The 19307-nt window shown below is 41.5% G+C and overlaps 1 protein-coding gene across 1 annotated transcript; it reads left to right on the top strand.

Moving 5' to 3' along the window:
- Positions 1-1928: 1928 nt before the first annotated feature.
- Positions 1929-12224, top strand: LOC149286965 (GDP-fucose protein O-fucosyltransferase 3-like). Its single transcript, XM_089493588.1, has 4 exons — positions 1929-2006; positions 5676-5958; positions 8265-9100; positions 12000-12224. The coding sequence occupies exons 1-4, from the start codon at positions 1929-1931 to the stop codon at positions 12222-12224; spliced, it is 1422 nt and encodes a 473-aa protein (XP_089349714.1).
- The last annotated feature ends 7083 nt before the right edge of the window (positions 12225-19307 follow it).

Below are 19307 nucleotides of genomic sequence, written 5' to 3' on the forward strand. Positions count from 1 at the left end.
GGGGTTGCAACTGCGACTGGGCCACTTGTTCCTGTCTCAAAACTGTGCCAGTTCAAAATTGTGCAGAAAGGACCCTTTAGTGGCCTACCTGGGTGGATGGGTTGCCATGGATCTCTCTTTACCAAGGGAGACAATGGGAGCTGGAGCAGTGGTGTAACCAGGGGTGGGGTTGTGTGTAGGCCCCAGGTCTATAGCAGAACTAGTTGGGAAGAACATTGATCTCCCTTTACATGGCCCAAACACAAGGGATCATGAGTTCTGTAAATACAGACCTCATGATGCGTGAGGCTACTGATGCTGTGCGCAGGGATATGATGTCATATCCCAGCGCACAGCACTGAAGCCACGCTCACCGCCGTACCCGAAGGCCTTGTCAACGTGGAAGACAGGAAGAGGAAGAAGACCTGCTGAAAAGGAGACAAGGACATCGGAAAGATATGGAGACATTAAGAGAGAGTGTCAATAAGTGTGGGGGAGTGATTACCGTATTTGCTTTATTATAAGACGACCGTGATTGTAAGATGACCCCCCCAAAATTTGAATATTAATTTTGTAAAAAAAGAAAAAGCCTTAATATAAGACAATATGGGGGCAAAGATACGCTGTTTGTGGGTACTGACAAGCTGTAAACAAAGATGGCATCGCCACAATGGTGGTACTGTGGGAAAGGTTGCCTGGTGACGTGGGGTGGGGTAGGTGCAATTTTAGCACTGAGGTCTTGTGGTTTCTATTTACGCCCCATCTATACACTTAAACTTTTACTACAAATAGTATTATGAAGTATGTTTTATGTTTAATGTATATGGTAGTTGTATGCAATTTAAATACTTTATAGTTGCTTTGACAATCTTGAGTATAATAGTATATTATACTCCTTCCTTGGGCCCAAGTTTGTGCACGACAAGGGGAAAAAAACTGGCCAGGACTGCCATTGTGAATCTGGCACCTTATGCTTTCCTGCAGGGGAGGGCAGTGAAAAGGATGCCCAGCAGAGATTATTTAGTATGCATTATTTAACCCCTGCAGGGTGCCTCATGGCACCCACTTCACCACGCCCCAGCAGAGGAGCGTAGGATGCCGGATTCACAATGGCAGCTGTGTGGCAGGTCTCCAATGGCAGCTGTGTGGCAGGTCTGAGTGGGGGAGGAGTGTATGTGAGTGTATAATAGACATGTGCAAATAGGCCAAAAATTATTCGGACAAATGTTTCTCTGGGTTTTTTTTGGCCCAATCGTTTTCAAGCAACGAATTTTTAATTCTGGAACAAAATTTGTTACCTGATGCCCACATTCACTCTCATTCACTCACACTTTCGCTCACACTCTCATTCTTGTTCATTCTCTCACGCTCTTTAGATGTTGTCCTTGCTTCTCTGTCGACCACTTCCGCTTCTACATCTTCTTTCTTTTACCTTGTCTTCTCACTACCCCATTTCTTCTACCTTCAATCCCTAATCTGGTATCCTATTTCTTCATCTACATCTCCACAGATATGGTGCTCCCCAATCCTCCAGTCGAGGAAAAAAACGCAAGCGTCGTCATTTTGCCTTCACGTGAACTGCTTTGTTTTCATTAGGTTATACCTTTTTAAGTAATTATTCTTAAAGACTGTAGTTAAAAGTAGCTGTATTAGTCCAGTAAAGTAGATGCAAAGTAACAGAATGTTAAAGACTGTGAGCCATAGAAAGTACAAATGGTAAAATTAATTAAAGGAGCTAAACTATGTTTAAAAACAAAACTATGTTTAAAAACAAAAAACATGAAATGTGAATAAAAAAATAGTGTTCAGTTTTATTTTGTCTGTCATTAATTACTCATTTTTTTGTCTAGTTTGTAGATTCCTAAAGACACCGGAGATTCTTCCTACAGATCTTGAGAATGGTACTTTAACAGTTGTTTGTTGGCAATAACCAACAATGAAAAGGCGAAATGATTCGAATTTGGGGGATAAAGTTTTGGGTTTCCTGTATTTTTATAGCATTCTTTTTTCTCTTGGTTACTCTCCAGGTAAAAATATATATTTTATAAACAACCAACAATGTATCATATTATATTCTTGCTCTGTAAAGTATATACTACATAGCAGCTAGATGAACTAAAGTCATCAAAGTCTTGTTGTTATTAAAAACCTATCTATTTTTTAAGAAAACATGAGGTGAGCAGGCAAAACATTTCTTTTATTTCTTAAGAGATTCATATTCAACTGTAGGTCATAACAGAATGAGAAAATCCTAAAACAAAGCATGGCAACAAAGAAAACAATTTAATGACCCCTATTCAAAAGCCTGCACACTCTTAGCTCTTGATACTGTGTACAGCCCACTTTAGCATCACTGACTGCATGCAGTCTTTCGTAATAGTTGTTTATGAGGCTCCAAATTCTTGCGGGTAGTATAACTCATTCATCATAGCAAAATGCCCCCAGATCATGCAGAGTGGCTCAATGATATTAAGGTCAGGAGACTGTAATGGCCACTCCAGAACCTTTACCTTTTTCTTCTTTAACCAATGGAGGGTCAACTTGGCCTTGTGCTTTGGGTCATTGCCGTGCTGGAAAGTCCAAGAGCGTCCCATGTGCAGCTTTCCTGAGGAAGAATGCAAATTGTCTGCCGGTATTTTATGATAACATGCTGCATTCATCTTGACATCAATGTTCACAAGATTCCCTGTGCCTTTAGAGCTCACAAACTCCCAAAATGTCAGTGAGCCACCACCATGCTTCACAGTGGGGATGGTATTCTTTTGACTATAGGCCTTGTTGATCCCTTTCCAACCATAGTGCTTATGGCTATGACCATAAAGCTCTATTTTGGTCTTGTCACTCCAAATTATAGTGTGCCAGAAGCTGGCAGGCATGTAAATGTGTTTTTAGGCATTTTGTAACTGCTTTTTTGTGGCATTGGCGCTGTAAAGGTTTCTTTCTGGCAACTTGACCGTGCCGCTAATTTTTCTTAGTATCGTCATATTGTGCTCCTTGAAACAACCTCATCGTCTTTATCCTCTATTTTTCCTGAGGATACCTGTGGGTTTTTCTTTGTATCCCAAGCAATTCTTCTGGCAGTTATGGCTTGATGTCAGAAGGTCCCCAAATTTTCCACTTAATGATTGAACAGTAACGACTGGCATTTTCAAGGCTTTGGATATATTTTTTATATCCTTTTCAAAGTTCCCTTACTTTGTTACGCAGGTCTTTTAACAGTTTTATTTCTGTTCCCCATGGCTCAGTATCTAGCCTGCTTAGTGCAATTTAAAAAGCCACAGGCTGTGGAGAAATTAACCTTTAATTGCCATTTTAACCGGTGTGTGTCAACTTGTGTGTCTGTACCAAGGCCAAACATTCAAGGGTATGTAAACTTTTAATCAGCGCCATTTGGGTGTTATCTGTTATCATTATAATTTAAAAAAGAGCCAAACAACTAGGGCTGAAACAACTAATCGATAAAATCGATAATTAAAATCGTTGACGATTTTCATTATCGATTAGTCGAATCGATTTTTATCGACTATAAAAAGAGGTTTTTTTCAGAGCAAATGCTCTGAAAAACTCCTCTCCTTATATAATCCGACCTCAAACAGAGATCGGATTATAACACTAGAATCCAGATCCCCCGCAATGCTGCAGGGGACCTGGATTCCCCTCATTGTCGGCCGGTGGGTGTCCGTGCGATACGCGCAGACAACTTCCGTCTCTCCCCTCCACTTCCATACACCCCTCCGACTCCTCCCCCTCTCATACACCGCTCTGCCTCTCTCCCGACTCCCTGGTATTTTGTGAACCTCCATTGCTGACAGGCACTTTCACTGCAGCTTCATAGAAGCCTCAGCGTAAGTGAAGGGCAGTAACGGAGGCTGTCTGTGCAAGTCGTGCAGACCCCCACCGGCTGACAGAGAATCGAGGTCTCCTGCAGAGGATCATCCTCTCTGTCAGCTGGTGGGGGTCTGCATTGCACAGACAGCCTCCGTTACTGTCCTTCACTTACGCTGAGGCTTCTATGAAGCTGCAGTGAAAGTGCCTGTCAGCAACGGAGGTTCACAAAACACCAGGGAGTCGGGAGAGAGGCAGAGTGGTGTATGGGTGGGGGGAGGAGTCATAGGGGTGTATAGGAGCCACCCTCCCATACACCACTGGCTCCTCCCCCTCCCATACGCCACTCTGCCTCTCTACCCGGCTCCCTGGTGTCTTGTGAACCTCCGTTGCTGACAGGAGGCAGAGTGGAGTATGGGAGGGGGGAGGAGGCAAAGTGGTGTATGGGAGGGGAGGAGCCAGAGTGGTGTATGGGATGGGGGAGGAGGCAGAGTGGTGTATGGGAGGGGGAGAGAGGCAGAGTGGTGTATGGGATGGGGGAGGAGGCAGAGTGGTGTATGGGATGGGGGAGGAGGCAGAGTGGTGTATGGGAGGGGGGAGAGAGGCAGAGTGGTGAATGGGAGGGGGGAGGAGGCAGAGTGGTGTATGGGAGGGGGGAGAGAGAGGCAGAGTGGTGTATGGGAGGGGGAGGAGGCAGAGTGGTGTATGGGAGGGGGGAGGAGGCAGAGTGGTGTATGGATGAATTATAGTGGTGTATGGGGGTATAATGAATTTCAGGGTAGCAGAGTGGTGTATGGAGGTGTAATGAATTTCAGGGAGGCAGAATGGCATATCTGGGGGAGTTAGAGTGGTGTATAGGGGGAGGTAGAGTGGCATATCAGGGGGCACAGTGGAATCTCTGGCATATAGGAGGTATAAGGCATATATGGGGGAAGAGTGGCAAGCTGGAGGTCAGATATACATAACTGGGGGCAGTTTTGTTAAATAAAAGAAAATAAAAACTGAGAAAAAAGCCTTGTTTATATTAAATATGAAAAATAGTTAACATATGAATTAATATTTACTAATAACTTTGTATTAAAACCTAGTTTGAGAAACACTGTGTTTGGGTTCTTGTAGCTTTTATTATTCTGTCAGTAAAATAAGAAGAGAGAGAGGCCATTACAATAAAGAGATGAAAGTGTAAATTGTACGTTTTTTATTACAATATTTTAAATGAAAAAAAATTGCATTTTTTTAATCCGATTAATCGAAAAAATAATCGGCCAACTAATGGATTATTAAAATAATCGTTAGTTGCAGCCCTACAAACAACTGTGTGATAATAAATGGCTTCATATAATCACTATCCTTAAATAATGTTTTTTGCATGATCAGTCATATTTTCAAAATCAATGCCAACACTTCACAATTTCTGCCAGGGTGTGCAAACTTTTGAGTAGCCTTGCTGATTTCCCAAAGCCCGTTGTCTTTAAGCTCCTTCTCAGGTCAGTTAGCATTAAAGGCATTTTAAGTCATTATATGCTTACCCACCACTAATTGACTGCTTTAACTGCAACCCCTAGCAATTAGGGTGGGGAGCATTGCAGCTTCTCCCTAAGGTAAGTATTTTTCTTTTTTAATCTAATTGAATGCGTATTAAAGTATAGAAAGTACTTTGTGCATGTGCATTCGCTGTGGGGTGGCCCTTTAACTGTAGCCCATGGCCACCCCTGCTGTATATAACAACAAAACTTCATAAGTAACAAACTGTTACACAAATCTGAATCATGACATTAACTAGAAAATTAAATACATGTTTTGTAATTTTGTAAATGGACACATACTGTACTTGTATTAAAAAGACGTAAAAAGTTGTCCTCTATCCAAAGGTGGTTGTTGAACTTGGTAGATTTGAAAAACGGAAAATAAAAAGTATACCTTTACAAGATCTTAAAGGATATAAGGAGTCCCACCCACTATTGAAGCAATTAGAAGACCATAGTCTCCACAGAAGGTTAGAACATGAAATGGGCAGTTATCCCATCCTTCTTTGGTGGTCCCCATTAACAGGAGAAAATGGGAGACTCGCGCAGTGTGGAGGGGACATGTGCTTTTTTACAGTAAATAGAACATACCTGCAGCATCCAAAGACGAAAGCTATCCTCTTTTACGGTAAGAATTGTTGTTCCAACATTATATATTGTATTTATATTATTTACTTTGTTTATGTATACTGTATGACCAAAGGTATGTACATACCTGGGAGTTGTGCCCGCTTTGTGGCCATAACAGCCTCAACTGTTCTGGGAAGGCTTTCCACAAGATTTTTGGGTTTGTATGTTGGGAATTTTGCCCATTTTGTCAAAAGAGCATTTGTGAAGTCAGGCACTAATGCTGGATGAGAAAACCTGGCTTGCAATTTGGGTTGCAAATTCATCCCAAATGAGATGAGCAGAGCTCTGTGCAGCTAGTCAAGTTCCTTCATATCAAACTTGTCCTTGGCCTTGATTTTTCACAGGGGCACTGTCATGCTGGAACAGGAAAGGGCCCTCTCCAAACTGGTGCCACAAAGTTGGAAGCATACAATTGTCTAAAATGTCTTTGTATGCTGAAGCATTAACATTACTCTTCATGGGAACCAAAAGACCTGGCCCAGACCCTGGAGAACAGCCAGAAGAGCGTTATCCCTCCTCCACAAAACCTTATGGTAGGCACTATGCATTCCATAAGACTTCAGATAGCGAAGTGTGACACATCACTTCAGAAAGCACATTTTCACTACTCCACAGTCCAGTTGTTGCATGCTTTACACCACTCCAACCAACAGTTGGCATTGTGCATAGTGATCTTCAGCTTGCGTGCAGTTGCTCGGCAGTTTTTTTTTACACGCTGTAGCAGTCGGTGGCCTTGCTCTGTGAGTGTGCATTGTCTACAGCTGTTTGACTGAGCTGTTGTTATTCCTAGATGCTTTCACTTAACAATAATAGAACATACAGTGGATCGCAACAGATCTAGCAGGGCAGAAATATCACAAACTGACTTGTGACGAAGGTTGCATCCAATGATGATGCCATGTTTAAAGTCACTGAGCTCTTCTGTATGACCTCTTCTACTACCAATGTTTCTCTATGGTGATGACATGCATATGTGCTTGACTTTATAGACCTGCTAGCAATGTGTATTGCTAAAACACCTGAAGTGATTAATTAGGAGGTATAACCGCATACTTTTGGTCGTATAGTATATTATACTGCAAAGAATATGTAATTATTACTTATTGAAGTTTTGTTTGAAGGTACAATCATTATGGTTTTTTTCCCCTGAAGAACAATTAAGGAAACAACTTCATTAATACCTTTCTTTAAAATAACAAGTGAACTTAGAAATACTTGTTCTATGTTCTGGCAGGCAGCCCTGTCTTGTTTAAGTTTTTTGTTAGGAGCAAGCTTCAAGGTTGAACTTGTAACTGGTCACATTGCCTGGCCTGACATGCCATTTTCTGGAAAGGGAATCAGCTTTACACAGGATTTACACAGAAACTTCTGCAGGGAATGGGACAACTTGTAGATTACACGTAAAGGTTTTTATAAAACCATTTAGACCCCTTATCTGTACTATAAATCCTAGTCTGTAGTATGATCCTTTACAGTAGTACTGACACAGCCACCAAAAGAGAAATAATATTGAAACACGCATGCCTGCCAGTAGTCTACAATTTCCCTGGACAGTCCCATTTTTTTGTTTGTTTGAGGTCCTATCCCGTCAAATTTGAATCAGTCCCGAGATTAAAAAACTGCCTATGCAGAGTGCATTACAGTGTGCACAGAAAGCATTGCGTCTTAAGTGTGAATGTCCACACACACACACACACACACACACACAGACTAAACACTTAGCTTCAAACTACCCACTATCTGTAGCCTATAGCTCAATGCTGCCGGGTCATGCAGAGTGCTTGACCTCGTCCCCTTTAGGTTTTGACCCCTTTGTCCTGTGATCCAGGAAGGAAATGTTGGTGAGAATGCATGTTTCCACTGGTAATTTGCATAAACCCCAAACTATATTCACTTCTTGGTCTTAACCTATATTCAGGTTAACATTGGCTATACCATTTAATTTTTTTCACTGTATTAAGCTTCTTCCACATACAAGCCTCTGACTCTCTAGTTATAGATTATAACAACACTTAGTCTCCTTTGAAATATACTTCATGTATGTGCTTTTTAAATGTCTTACTACATCCCCTTTCTTTTATCCTCCAAGTTGTACATGTTGAGATCTTTTGGTCTTTACCGATAATTTTGTATTAATGCAAAGATAAAGACATTTTGTTAGAACAGTTTGATAAAGGTAAAAATTTGAAATAGAATGGAATCCTCCTCTTATTTTTTGTGAAAGAGAGTCAGAAGAGAAAGCACGGAAACCACAGAATAGTGTGCGAATACTCGAAACTGATTCAATTATATATATATTTTTAGGTACAGATTTTAATATTGACAGTTTACCACTTCCACGTCGTTCCTATCATGAATGGGCTTTATTTCATGAGGAGTCTCCAAAGAACAACTATAAGCTGTTCCATGAACCTGCTATCACCCTGTTTAACCATACTGCTACATTTAATCGGCATTCCCATTTACCTTTAACAACTCAATACTTGGAGAGCTTGCAGTCACTGAAATCTCTTGAGTACTTTGTTACGGTGGAAAACAAAAATACCTTAAGGAAGAGACTTGCCCCACTAGTATATGTTCAGTCTGACTGTGACCCTCCTTCAGATCGCGACAGTTATGTTACAGAACTCATTAAATACATTGCAGTGGATTCGTATGGTGAATGTTTACACAATCAAGACCTACCAGAGCACTTAAGCAATCCATCTTCCATGGAACATACAGCATTTTACACCATCCTTGCACAGTACAAGTTCATCCTGGCGTTTGAAAATGCTATCTGTGATGATTACATAACAGAGAAGTTATGGAGACCTCTTAAGTTGGGAGCAGTTCCTGTGTATTATGGTGCTCCTAATATTGAGAACTGGTTACCTAGCAACAAAAGTGCAATTATTGTGGACAGATTTGCCCATCCTAAGGAACTTGCAGAATACATCAAACAGCTCGACCAAAATGACACACTTTATATGGAGTTTCTAGAATGGAAATTACAAGGTCACATCAACAACGAACAGCTGGTTTCTGCTATACAAGGCAGAAAATGGGGAGTGCAAGATGCCATGCAAGACAACTATATTGATGCTTTTGAGTGTATGATATGTAGCAGAGTATGGGAAAATATGCGCCTAAAAGAAAAGGTAACTCAAATTAAGATTTTTGTAATGTGTTTATATGTATAAATTAGAACAGTCTTGGTACTGTGTATATGTGTTCTTACCCTTTTTTTAATTCTTTATTTTAGTTTTCTATTGGATTTGTGTAAATGTAGCAACAGGTAGTTAGGCATGCACGTTACATCCAGTAGTAAAACTTTTTTCCTATAGGGTAGAATTATATTCAGGCTTTTTGTTTTTTTGTAAATTAATATTCAAATTTTGGGGGTCACAATGTGTGTGTGTGTGTGTGTGTGTGTGTGTGTGTGTATATATATATAATGTGGTCACCATTAGAGGAACCATCCAGTTTCATCAAAATGAAAAGAAAAAAAGACCAAAAATATAAAGAAAAAGCTTATTTTTATGAGCAAGTGCTAATATTAGCGCTGTATCTTCCTGAAAATCCTGGCATGGAAAGAATTAAAAGATTAGCTTTTAAAATACCTATGGGATTTGATTGGGGAAATTGAACTCGCCTGGTTCACATATGTACCAAATAGGACCTAGGCTGACTGACCAGATGTCAAAATGAAAAAGGGAAAAAATGTGTAACATATGGTTTGATGGTGTAAATTGAATTAGCCGTCTTCACATGTCCCAAATAGGACATGGAGGCAGGATGACCAGATGGTGAAAAAAATGAATTGCGCATGTCTCAAATGTGGCCTTTTAGCCCCAAATTACCTGATGTATGGGTGGTATCGTATTCAGGAGATGTTGCTGAACACATATTGCAGTGTTGTTTTGAAATGTCATATCCCGGGAGCTGTAAATTTATATTTGAAGTACAATCTTTGTGGGGGGGTTAAACACAAACTACCGCAAAAATTTACAAAGGCTGGTAGTAGAATTAGTGCAGTATTTGAAATATACTAGGTGTCTATTTTTCAAAAATATATGTTTTTATGGTGGTACACTGAATTGGCTAGCTTCAAAGATGTCCCGAATAAGGCATGGGGACAGGATTAACAGATTTGAAAAGAACGGTTTTGAAATAGCAAAATGCTTTTTGTACTTATTACCCTATAACTTACAAAAAAAACATAAAAACATTGGGTATTTCAAAACTCAGGAAAAATAGCAGAATCTATTTGACAGGCTTTTTGTTAGTTTTTTCACTGTATTATTATTATTATTATTATTATTATTTTTAAATATATGATAAATGTTATCTAAAAACCCTTCTTGTTCTGAAAAAAGCAATAGATAACTTTTGTGGGTACACTAAATGGGAGAGAAGAAAATTCAAAAACCGAAAAAAACTGCCCAGTCCTTAAGGGATTAAATATGAATAGCATATACTTTTTTTATATATATTTTCTAGTATAATAAAGGGAAGGTAAAACTAAATGCAGTCATAAAATAAATATAATAGTCATACAGATATATTTTATTGGGATACAAGAATTATGAATATGTTGAGAAAGGAGATACCTATCCATAGAGCTTACAGCATTATTAGTAGCGGTAGGGAATTGGTTGGCTTACAGATACAATCGGGTAGGGGGCAATGAAGTTCAATTTATTGAAGTGCATTTTAGATCAAAGTAAAAGACTGCATCGGGTACGGGCAGTTTTTTGTGACCGTTTTTTCTGGGTGCCAGGTCGCCATGGCTGCTCTCAAAATTGTATAACTTTACTTAGAACATGAAGTAGAACATATCAGCAGATGCAACAGGGACATAGATAAAATTGTTGAATACACTAACCCCTCCTCTTACTTCCTCAGACCTGTCTACATGGTATATAAGCTGTCCACTGCTGTCTATTGAGGCCGTGTAACGTTGGCGCCTGACTCGAATCCTCCTCTCTGACAGCCGGTGGGCGTCTGTGCGATGCGCGCAGACATCCTCCGCTACTGTCCTCCACTTCCGCTGGTGCTTCAATGATGGAGCACCAGCTTGACATGACCTTCCGGTGCTCCACCATAGAAGCCCCAGCGGAAGTACCGGCCAGCGGCGGCGGAGGTTGTCTGTACGCATTGCGCAACGTTCGCCGGCTGCCAGATCTTCCTCTCTGGCAGCCAGTGGGCGTCTGTGCTTTGCGTGCAGACAACCTCCACTGCTGCCGGCACTTCCGCTGGGGCTTCTGTGAGCATTATGGCATATAGGGGGTATAAGGCAGGTTTGTCTTAGTCTGTCAATTCTTGTCTTGTCATACCCCTTGAATATATGTATTGTATTAAGCACTGCGTAAACTGTTGGCGCTATATAAATAAAAAATAATATCGGGGGCAAAGGGGAATATCTAGGGGTATAAGGCATATCTGTGGGGGCAGAGTGGCATATCTGGGGTATAAGTCATATCAAGGGGACACAGTGGCATATCGGGGGCAGTCCTATGAGTGCAGTCTTGGTGCCAGCGCTGGCCTTCGGAGTGTGTGGCTTGTGATCAATGTCTGCAATTTAGGGTTCCTGTGCATTATATGTATTATTATTAGATCTATACGTTCAATGCTGAGTTTGCATGTGATTTGTTCAGTTTCAAAGAGAGGTGTGGCACAGTGAAGGAGGATGTCTAGGGGTGAAGACTGGGAAGGGGGCCTGAACACCTAAAGCATGCCCTGATCATGCCACACATGTCCATTTCAGGTGACTCGCTGGACCTGCACCATTCATTTGCTATGTGTGAGTGAGATAGTATTGTGCTCCTCCACTCCCTTGTGTGAGGTGAGGACATCCCATGTGGTGTCACGCTAGGTTCAGAAGGAGGGAAAACTGCACTGACTGTGACAGTCTCCTAATCTGCAGAGTCAGTACGTCAAGTACTTTTGTGTTTTTTCAAACTTGTTTGTTGATGTTGCTGTATTACATACTCTAATACATAATTGTTAAATTTTAACTTGTACATATGAACTAATTATCTGTTGCTTTATTGACAGGGTTTAGAAGTCAAACATTGGAAGGCAGAATCTATGCACCTGTCTTGCCCAGGCCCCAAATCTTTTCCGTTTGTGACAGAAATTACTTCTAAGTCCACCATGAGGGATATGTGGAAACCCAGCTTTGAACAGTCTGTAAAGGAAGCCAAAGCCCTCCGAATGCTAGTTGACAGAAACAAAAATTTTACAACACAGGAATTTTGGACTCTTGTATTTAAATATTAACAGGAACAGAATATTGAAAAGTTGTATTTATTAGGTGCCCTTATAACATAGTAGGTAGCTTTCCCCTTTTCTATTGAAACACGTATCGCAATAACAAAATAAACTTAATTGTTATCTTTATGACTGGGTACATAGTCTAGATGTAACATAATTTTAAAAACAAAAATCAAGGTGCTTGTTCCTTCTTTTATGTTCTGTATTTATAGTTATATCAATCATGTTAATAATTTGCTGGTACCAAAAAACTTGCCATTCATTTCTGGTCTCGGTAACTTTATTAATGTATTTTATTTATCATTGTTTGTCATGTTTGTTTTTTGTTTGTATCTTTTCACAAAAAGTCAAGTGAATACAAGTTGACAGTCAAGCCGAGTTTGTCCAAGTTGCATATTCATTACTGAAACACACATCCTTAAAAATATACACATTCCCTCCTTATTATGGATTTCATATAAAGCTGTAATAATTTTGTCAAAATATTGTTCACTATCTAAAACTATTCTGACAATTCAAGATATGGCTATAACAACTTTAAATCTTCTAAGAAGGCTTTCCACAAGATTTTGGATTGTGTCTGTGGGAATTTGTGACCAGTGAGCCAAAAGAGCATTTGTGAGGTCAGGCAGTGATGGTAAATGAGAAGACTTGGCACCCATCAACGTTCCTATTCGTCCAGACCACTTATGTTTCTCCACACCAAACTTGCCATGTCTATATGGACCTTTCTTTGTTCACAGGGAGGCAGTCCTACTGGAACAGAAAAGGGCTTTCCCCAAATTAGTACTGTCACGGATCTGGCTAGTCCGAGCGACTACCTCTGCTGACTTGTGCTCCCTCAGCCTGGGACAACACACTTTCCCTGGTTCCCCAGTCACTAGCCGAGACTCAGTGTAGGGTAAAACCAAACGAAGACTGATTTATTTTGGGCACACAGTGCTGGATATATCCAGCAAAACACACATTAACATAAAAACAAGATATTGGGACACAAACCTCCCCCTTAATCTGCCTCCCAGAGACAACAGGGGCAGTAACGAGATTAACAATACAATAGGGGGGGAGACTGATTCATACAACATTAAACTGAAACAATGGTGGTCACTCCCTGGTTGCAGATCCTGGCTGTCTGCTGGAGATAATCCCCTCAGACAGTGATGGGATGATATACTCCTGGGGGTAGCCACAGAAGTCTTTACAAACCCAGGGCCCATAGTCAATAGGGAGGAGGCTGGCAGTCAGGCCTCTCCAGTGGCTCCAGTGATGGAGGGTTCGGTCACAATTCTCCCCCTTCCGAATTGGACTGACACAGGAGGAGACCCCAAACGGGTTGACTCCGTAGTCAGTCAGTTCATTTGGCCCATCAATGCCCTCCCAAAATTGGTGCTCCTGCTGCTGCTGGGGAGATGGGCCGGCTGCGCCATCTCCCGGGTACCGCTGGGGAGTGATGCCGCCTGCATCCCCTCCCTGGTGCTCCTGCTGCCGTTGAGGAGGGAGGTCAGGTTCCTCTGGTCCCGGAATTAGGTTCTGCCGCTGGGGAGATGGACAGCTTTTCCACCTCTCTGCTTCCACTGGGGAGGCGGGTTGGCTGCTGGATCTCCCTGAATTCCTGCAGCTTTAGTAGGTGCTGGGCAGAGGCCAGTGATGCTCTGTCCGGTTGCCAGCGCTTCAGCTGGGGTTAGGGAATCTTCTGGGTCGGGCTGCCGCTGGGCAGGGAGGACCGGTTCCTCCGCTCCTGGACATGTGAGCTGCCGCTGGGGAGATGGGCCGGCTGCCGCATCTTCCTGGATCCCTGTAGCCATTGAAGGTGTGGGGCAGAAGCCAGCAGTGCTCTGCCCTGTTGCCAGCTCTTCAGCTGGTTGGGTGCTAGTGGAGACCGCAGTCCCATCCACTACACCCAGAAAACTTTCTTCCTTTCCCTGGGAAGGGAAGCCAATTGCAAGCCCTCCCGGACCAACATCCTCAGATGTAAAATCAATTAAATCCACAATCTCTGCATCCGGTTGTGGTGTAAAGTTACATAGCTCCGGTATCGGATCTGGGTTAGCTGCCCAGTATGCCTGTGACTGAGGGGTGGAGACCGCAGTCCCATCAACCCCGCCTGGGTCAACATCCTCAGATGACCACTCAATAACATCCACAAAATCACTGGACACTGGGGCATTCTGTTGAACACGGTCAAACAGTTTTTTATACACCTTTTCCAGTTCCCACTCTTGTGTAATTATAAAGTCTAAATCACCTTTAAGTCCTAGTGCATCTGGGAGGTCCCACTCCCTGAAATCCCGGATGTCCTCAATCCGCCACTCCGCTGTACCGCCGAAGTCCGGATCCTCCCGAAGACTATCCCATAATAATCCGGGGCCACCGAAGTCATAGCCCTCTGGACATTCTTTCGCAGCTCCCCAATATGCTTGCTCTGCATGCCACTGCAGAGCCCGATACCCATTTTCCAGCTCCACCTCCTGTTGGACCAGCTTGTCCAATTCGGATACCCATTTCTCCTGGGGGTTGCTGTCCCAGGAATGACATCCGTAGTTCCCGCTGGTCTCTAATCTTTTGTTCAGAGCTTGGAAGACACTGACCCCGGCGTATAACAGCCCTCTGCCATAGTGACTGTCGAACCACTTGCCTCAGATTCTGTAGGCAGAGCAGTGGTGTTGCAAGAGAGGATGACCCGCAGTAGCCCCTGGAATTCTGATGTCACATCCATGTCCCCGTCAAGGCGACCGAAGCCTGCCATCCTGTCGGTTAATCCCGGTAAAAAGGAAGTGTCCCTCAGACTAAGAAGCAATCCCACCGCTGCCACCAATGTCACGGATCTGGCTAGTCCGAGCGACTACCTCCGCTGACTTGTGCTCCCTTAGCCTGGGACAACACACTTTCCCTGGTTCCCCAGTCACTAGCCGAGACTCAGTGTAGGGTAGAACCAAACGAAGACTGATTTATTTTGCACACACAACGCTGGATATATCCAGCAAAACACACATTAACATAAAAACAAGATATTGGGACACAAATCCCCCCTTAATCTGCCTCCCAGAGACAACAGGGGCAGTAACGAGATTAACAATACAATAGGGGGAGACTGATTTATACAATGGTGGTCACTCCCTGTTTGCAGATCCTGGCTGTCTGCCGGAGATAATCCCCTCAAACAGTGATGGGATTATATACTGCTGGGGGTAACCACAGAAGGTTTTACAAACCCAGGGCCCATAGTCAATAGGGAGGAGGCTGGCAGTCAGGCCTCTCCAGTGGCCCCAGTGATGGAGGGTTCGGTCACAAGTACTACAAAGTTGGAAGCATTCAATTGTCTAAAATGTTTGTAGTATTAATAATACCCATCACTGCAACTAATGGGCCAAGCCCAAACCCTGAAAAGCATCCCAAGACCATTATCCTTCCTCCAGGAAACTTTACAGTATGCACTGTGCAATCTCCGGTAGGTAGCTTACTCCTGGCATCTGCCAAACCCATTTTCTTACATCAGACTTCCAGAGTCTGACTGCATGCTTTACAGCACTTCACCCAATGCTTGTGTGCAGCTGCTCAGCTATGAGAAACCCATTTCATGAAATCCTGACGCACAGTGCTTGTGCCCATGTTTCTTTCTTTCTTTTTTTTTTTTTTTTTTCGCTATATGCTTCAGTATTATGCAACCTCACTCTGTGAGTGTACGTAGTCCACTGCTCCGTGGCTGAGTTTTGGTTACTTATAGAAGCTTCTAATTCACAATAATAGCATGACTGGGGCAGAAATTTCACAAACTGATTTCCTATGGCAATGTCACATTTAAAGTCACTGGGCTAGGAAGACCCATTTTGCTGCCAATGTATGTCTATGTGCTAGGTTGTATATACCTGTTAGCAATGGGTGTGGCTGAAACACCTAAACTCAATAATTATAAGAGGTTTCCACATACTTTTTTATTTTAAATTGTGCCTTTACATGGTCTGCAAAGGATACAAAAATAAATTATGCGGGGAGAGTCCCTGCTATGTTAAAGCTAGCAGCTGATAACTAACTTCTGTACAGCTGCCTACTGGATACATACAAGTGCATGCTACGCTCTTACACTTTGGCAGCACAAGGCTGTGTGTTTACAGCTGGTGGTTGTACCAAAAATGGGCCTGTGGCAGAAGCAGAAAAAAAATACTTGGAAGGCTTATTGGTATCGGCCCACCTAGCTCTTACTCTTACTTTGTTTTGCAACTAATATATTTAATTTACATGAATAGAATATTTTTGCTGTCAAAAATAAAGATATATTCTATCTAAGACGATCTATTATTGCTGAAAGTAAAATATAATACATTATACATGTTACATTTTTTTCTACGCAAGGTGAATATATAATTGCCAATATAATATTGATTTTGGTAACCACATAATCAAATATGTAGTTATAGCCACCTGCATTTACTCTTTGATGCTGAATTACTGTTTACTAAGCAGGAATATTTACTGTGTGTCTTGTATTCGTTTTGGCACTTGGATGGAGTTGTAGAGTGATCTCTGCCATTCATGGATAATATAAACACTAGAAAAAATAAAGCATTTGACATCCAAGCCAAATAGGCCAGTATTTTTCTTTAGGGAAGTTTCCTGGTGGGCCGGCCGGTCCGTGGGCCGGCAGACCCAAAATTAAGAATTCATCCCTATTTCAACTCTTCGTAAAAAAATTAAGAAACCTCCATGGACATGGTGACAAGAAGAGTTTTTGGTGCAAACCACAAATACAAAATAACACCACAAAATACATCTACACAGCTTAAGGCTTTCCTGGAGCAATCAGGACTGATGGTTTCAATTTTTACCATATGCCACAGAATAAACCAAGAAGGTCTTTATGCTTAAAGGCAAGGATGATCCCACTGCTGAAAGCAAAACATAAAAAGGAACGAATGGACAGCGTGGCTTGGCACTTGTCTATGCCATCTCTATCCCGTGGAGATCTCACTGAAAAGAAAAAGTGATACTCACCTAAATGGGAGGACAAGAGGGGACCCTGACATGCAGGGAGGTAGACAGAAAGCTTCGACACAGTCTCCATTGCTGTGCGGGTACTTTCAGGCCCCAAATGTTCACAAAGAGAAGCTTAGTTAGCCCAATATGGTGGACTTTTCCACCAGTACACAAGGGATTCACAGTACACTGCAGTGGTGTGGGTTATCTGAAACACCTGTTGCTTTCAAAGCACAATCTGGGGTACCTTGTGGCAGACATGAAGAAGTAGGGATGGGCTGTTAAGGATCAGGGTCCTCTGTCTTGGGTCATCTCTGTGACCTTAAATATCTACTCAATCTATCTAAACTTTTGCTATTTTTTCTGAGCTTTATCCTCTAGCTTTTCTTTTTCCACTCCCCCCCACACTTCCTTGATCCCAAAGTATGATGTTTAGAGTGGCAGATCTAGTGGTGGTATCCCATAATGTCAAAGGCTTGAACCAGGCCAAAAAGTCCCACCTTAAGGACCAGGCAGGTTTTTTTTACTTTTTGTACCCTTTGGTACTGATGCTGTTTTAACACTTTTGCGGTGCTCATGCTTAGATGTAATTTTCTCCTCATCAATTTAGTGTACCCACACAATTATATATTGTTTTTTTCAGGACAAGAAGGGCTTTCTTCAGATACCATATTATCTAATTTCCTATATAAAAAATAATAAAATATGATGACAAATTTAAAAAAAAACCACTTTTTCACTCTGTTATTTGAAAAATATTTTACTCATCCAAAAAAGCTAATGAAAAAAACTGCTAAATAGATTCTACTATTTGTCCTGAGTTTAGAAATACCCAATGTTTTTATGTTTTTTTCTGCAAGTTATTGGGCAATAAGTACAAAGTAGCGTTTTGCTATTTCACAACCAATTTTTTTCCAAATCTGGTCATTCTGCCCCATGTGCTATTTCGGGTATCTTTAAAGTCGGCCAATGGAATTTACCCAATCGAACCATATATTTTGAAAAACTAGACACCTCAAGGTATTTCAAATGCTGGTATTTTAACCCTTTCCATGCTCTTATTCTACTACCACCCTTTGTCAAACTTTGTGGTAGTAATTTATTTTGTGTTTTTTTATCACAAAAATTGCGCTTCAGGTATAGATTAACAGCTCCTGGTGTATGTCACTTTCAAACAGGACCCCAATATGTGTTCAGCAACATCTTGGTGATACCCACCATGCATGGGTTTGTTGGGTTGTTTGGCCGGTAAAATCCCACATTTAGGAAGTGTGCTTTTTTTCCCCCAGTCAGTGCCTATGCCCTATCTTTGAATCCGGCCAACCTAATTTAAAAAAAAATGAATGGTTTGATGGGGTAAATCGGACACCCATTGGGTATTTGAAATGCTTTTACTTTAACTCTTTCCATGTCAAGATTTTTGGGAAGATACAGCGCTAATTTTAGCACTTGCTCAAAATAATAAACTTTATTAGTTTTATTTATTTTATTGGACTTTTTTTAAATATATTTAGCTGGAACTGGATGGTTCCTCTGATGCATAATTAGTTTTAAATGTTACCACTTTTGTTTTAGCTTTTTTTCATATTTTTTTAAAAAAAAAATATTTTACTAATCACATTGTGATTAAAAAGCTGGGCTCCATTGACTTGCATGGTTGAATGCAGTACCCCATAAAAGTATATGTTTATGAACAGTAGACAAGTCAAAGTGTTCAACTAGGGTAATTTTGACACTTTTTTTAGGCAGCCATTTCTTCCCTGATGTCTGCCAAAGTTCACAGGAACTTTGCGTTTTTATGCATATATTTCAATGTTGCAATTAATATCTTGCACAGCATATGTCCAACAGTGGAAGAAATTGAACATTTTGTTCACCAACATCCCCAATTCCAACAAGGTCTCACATGCATGGTTCATGAGGCCAAAACTAGAACAAGGTAACTGAATTGACCCTATTTTGAAATTGTAAGCTGAAGAATATAATATTAACCGTAAGAAGTGAAAAATAAGTATATAAACCAAAGAAAAAATAAAATTATTTTTTGTAACCGGGCTTATCAGGGCAACCAGAACAGTAAAATATTGTGCCCTTTGGCATATCACACAATGCACCGTT

This window comes from Sceloporus occidentalis, unplaced genomic scaffold (assembly GCF_023333645.1).
Source record: "Sceloporus occidentalis isolate IW3139 unplaced genomic scaffold, rSceOcc1.0.p SCAF_65, whole genome shotgun sequence".
Classification (NCBI taxonomy): Eukaryota; Metazoa; Chordata; class Lepidosauria; order Squamata; family Phrynosomatidae; genus Sceloporus; species Sceloporus occidentalis.

Excerpts from the sequence above, each read along its gene's own strand:
- LOC149286965 (XM_089493588.1), top strand. The coding sequence starts at position 1,929 with ATGATTCGAATTTGGGGGATAAAGTTTTGGGTTTCCTGTATTTTTATA. Across the intron at positions 2,007-5,675 it reads TTCTCTTGGTTACTCTCCAG|GTGGTTGTTGAACTTGGTAG; the intron begins GTAAAAATATAT and ends CTCTATCCAAAG. Across the intron at positions 5,959-8,264 it reads GAAAGCTATCCTCTTTTACG|GTACAGATTTTAATATTGAC; the intron begins GTAAGAATTGTT and ends ATATATTTTTAG.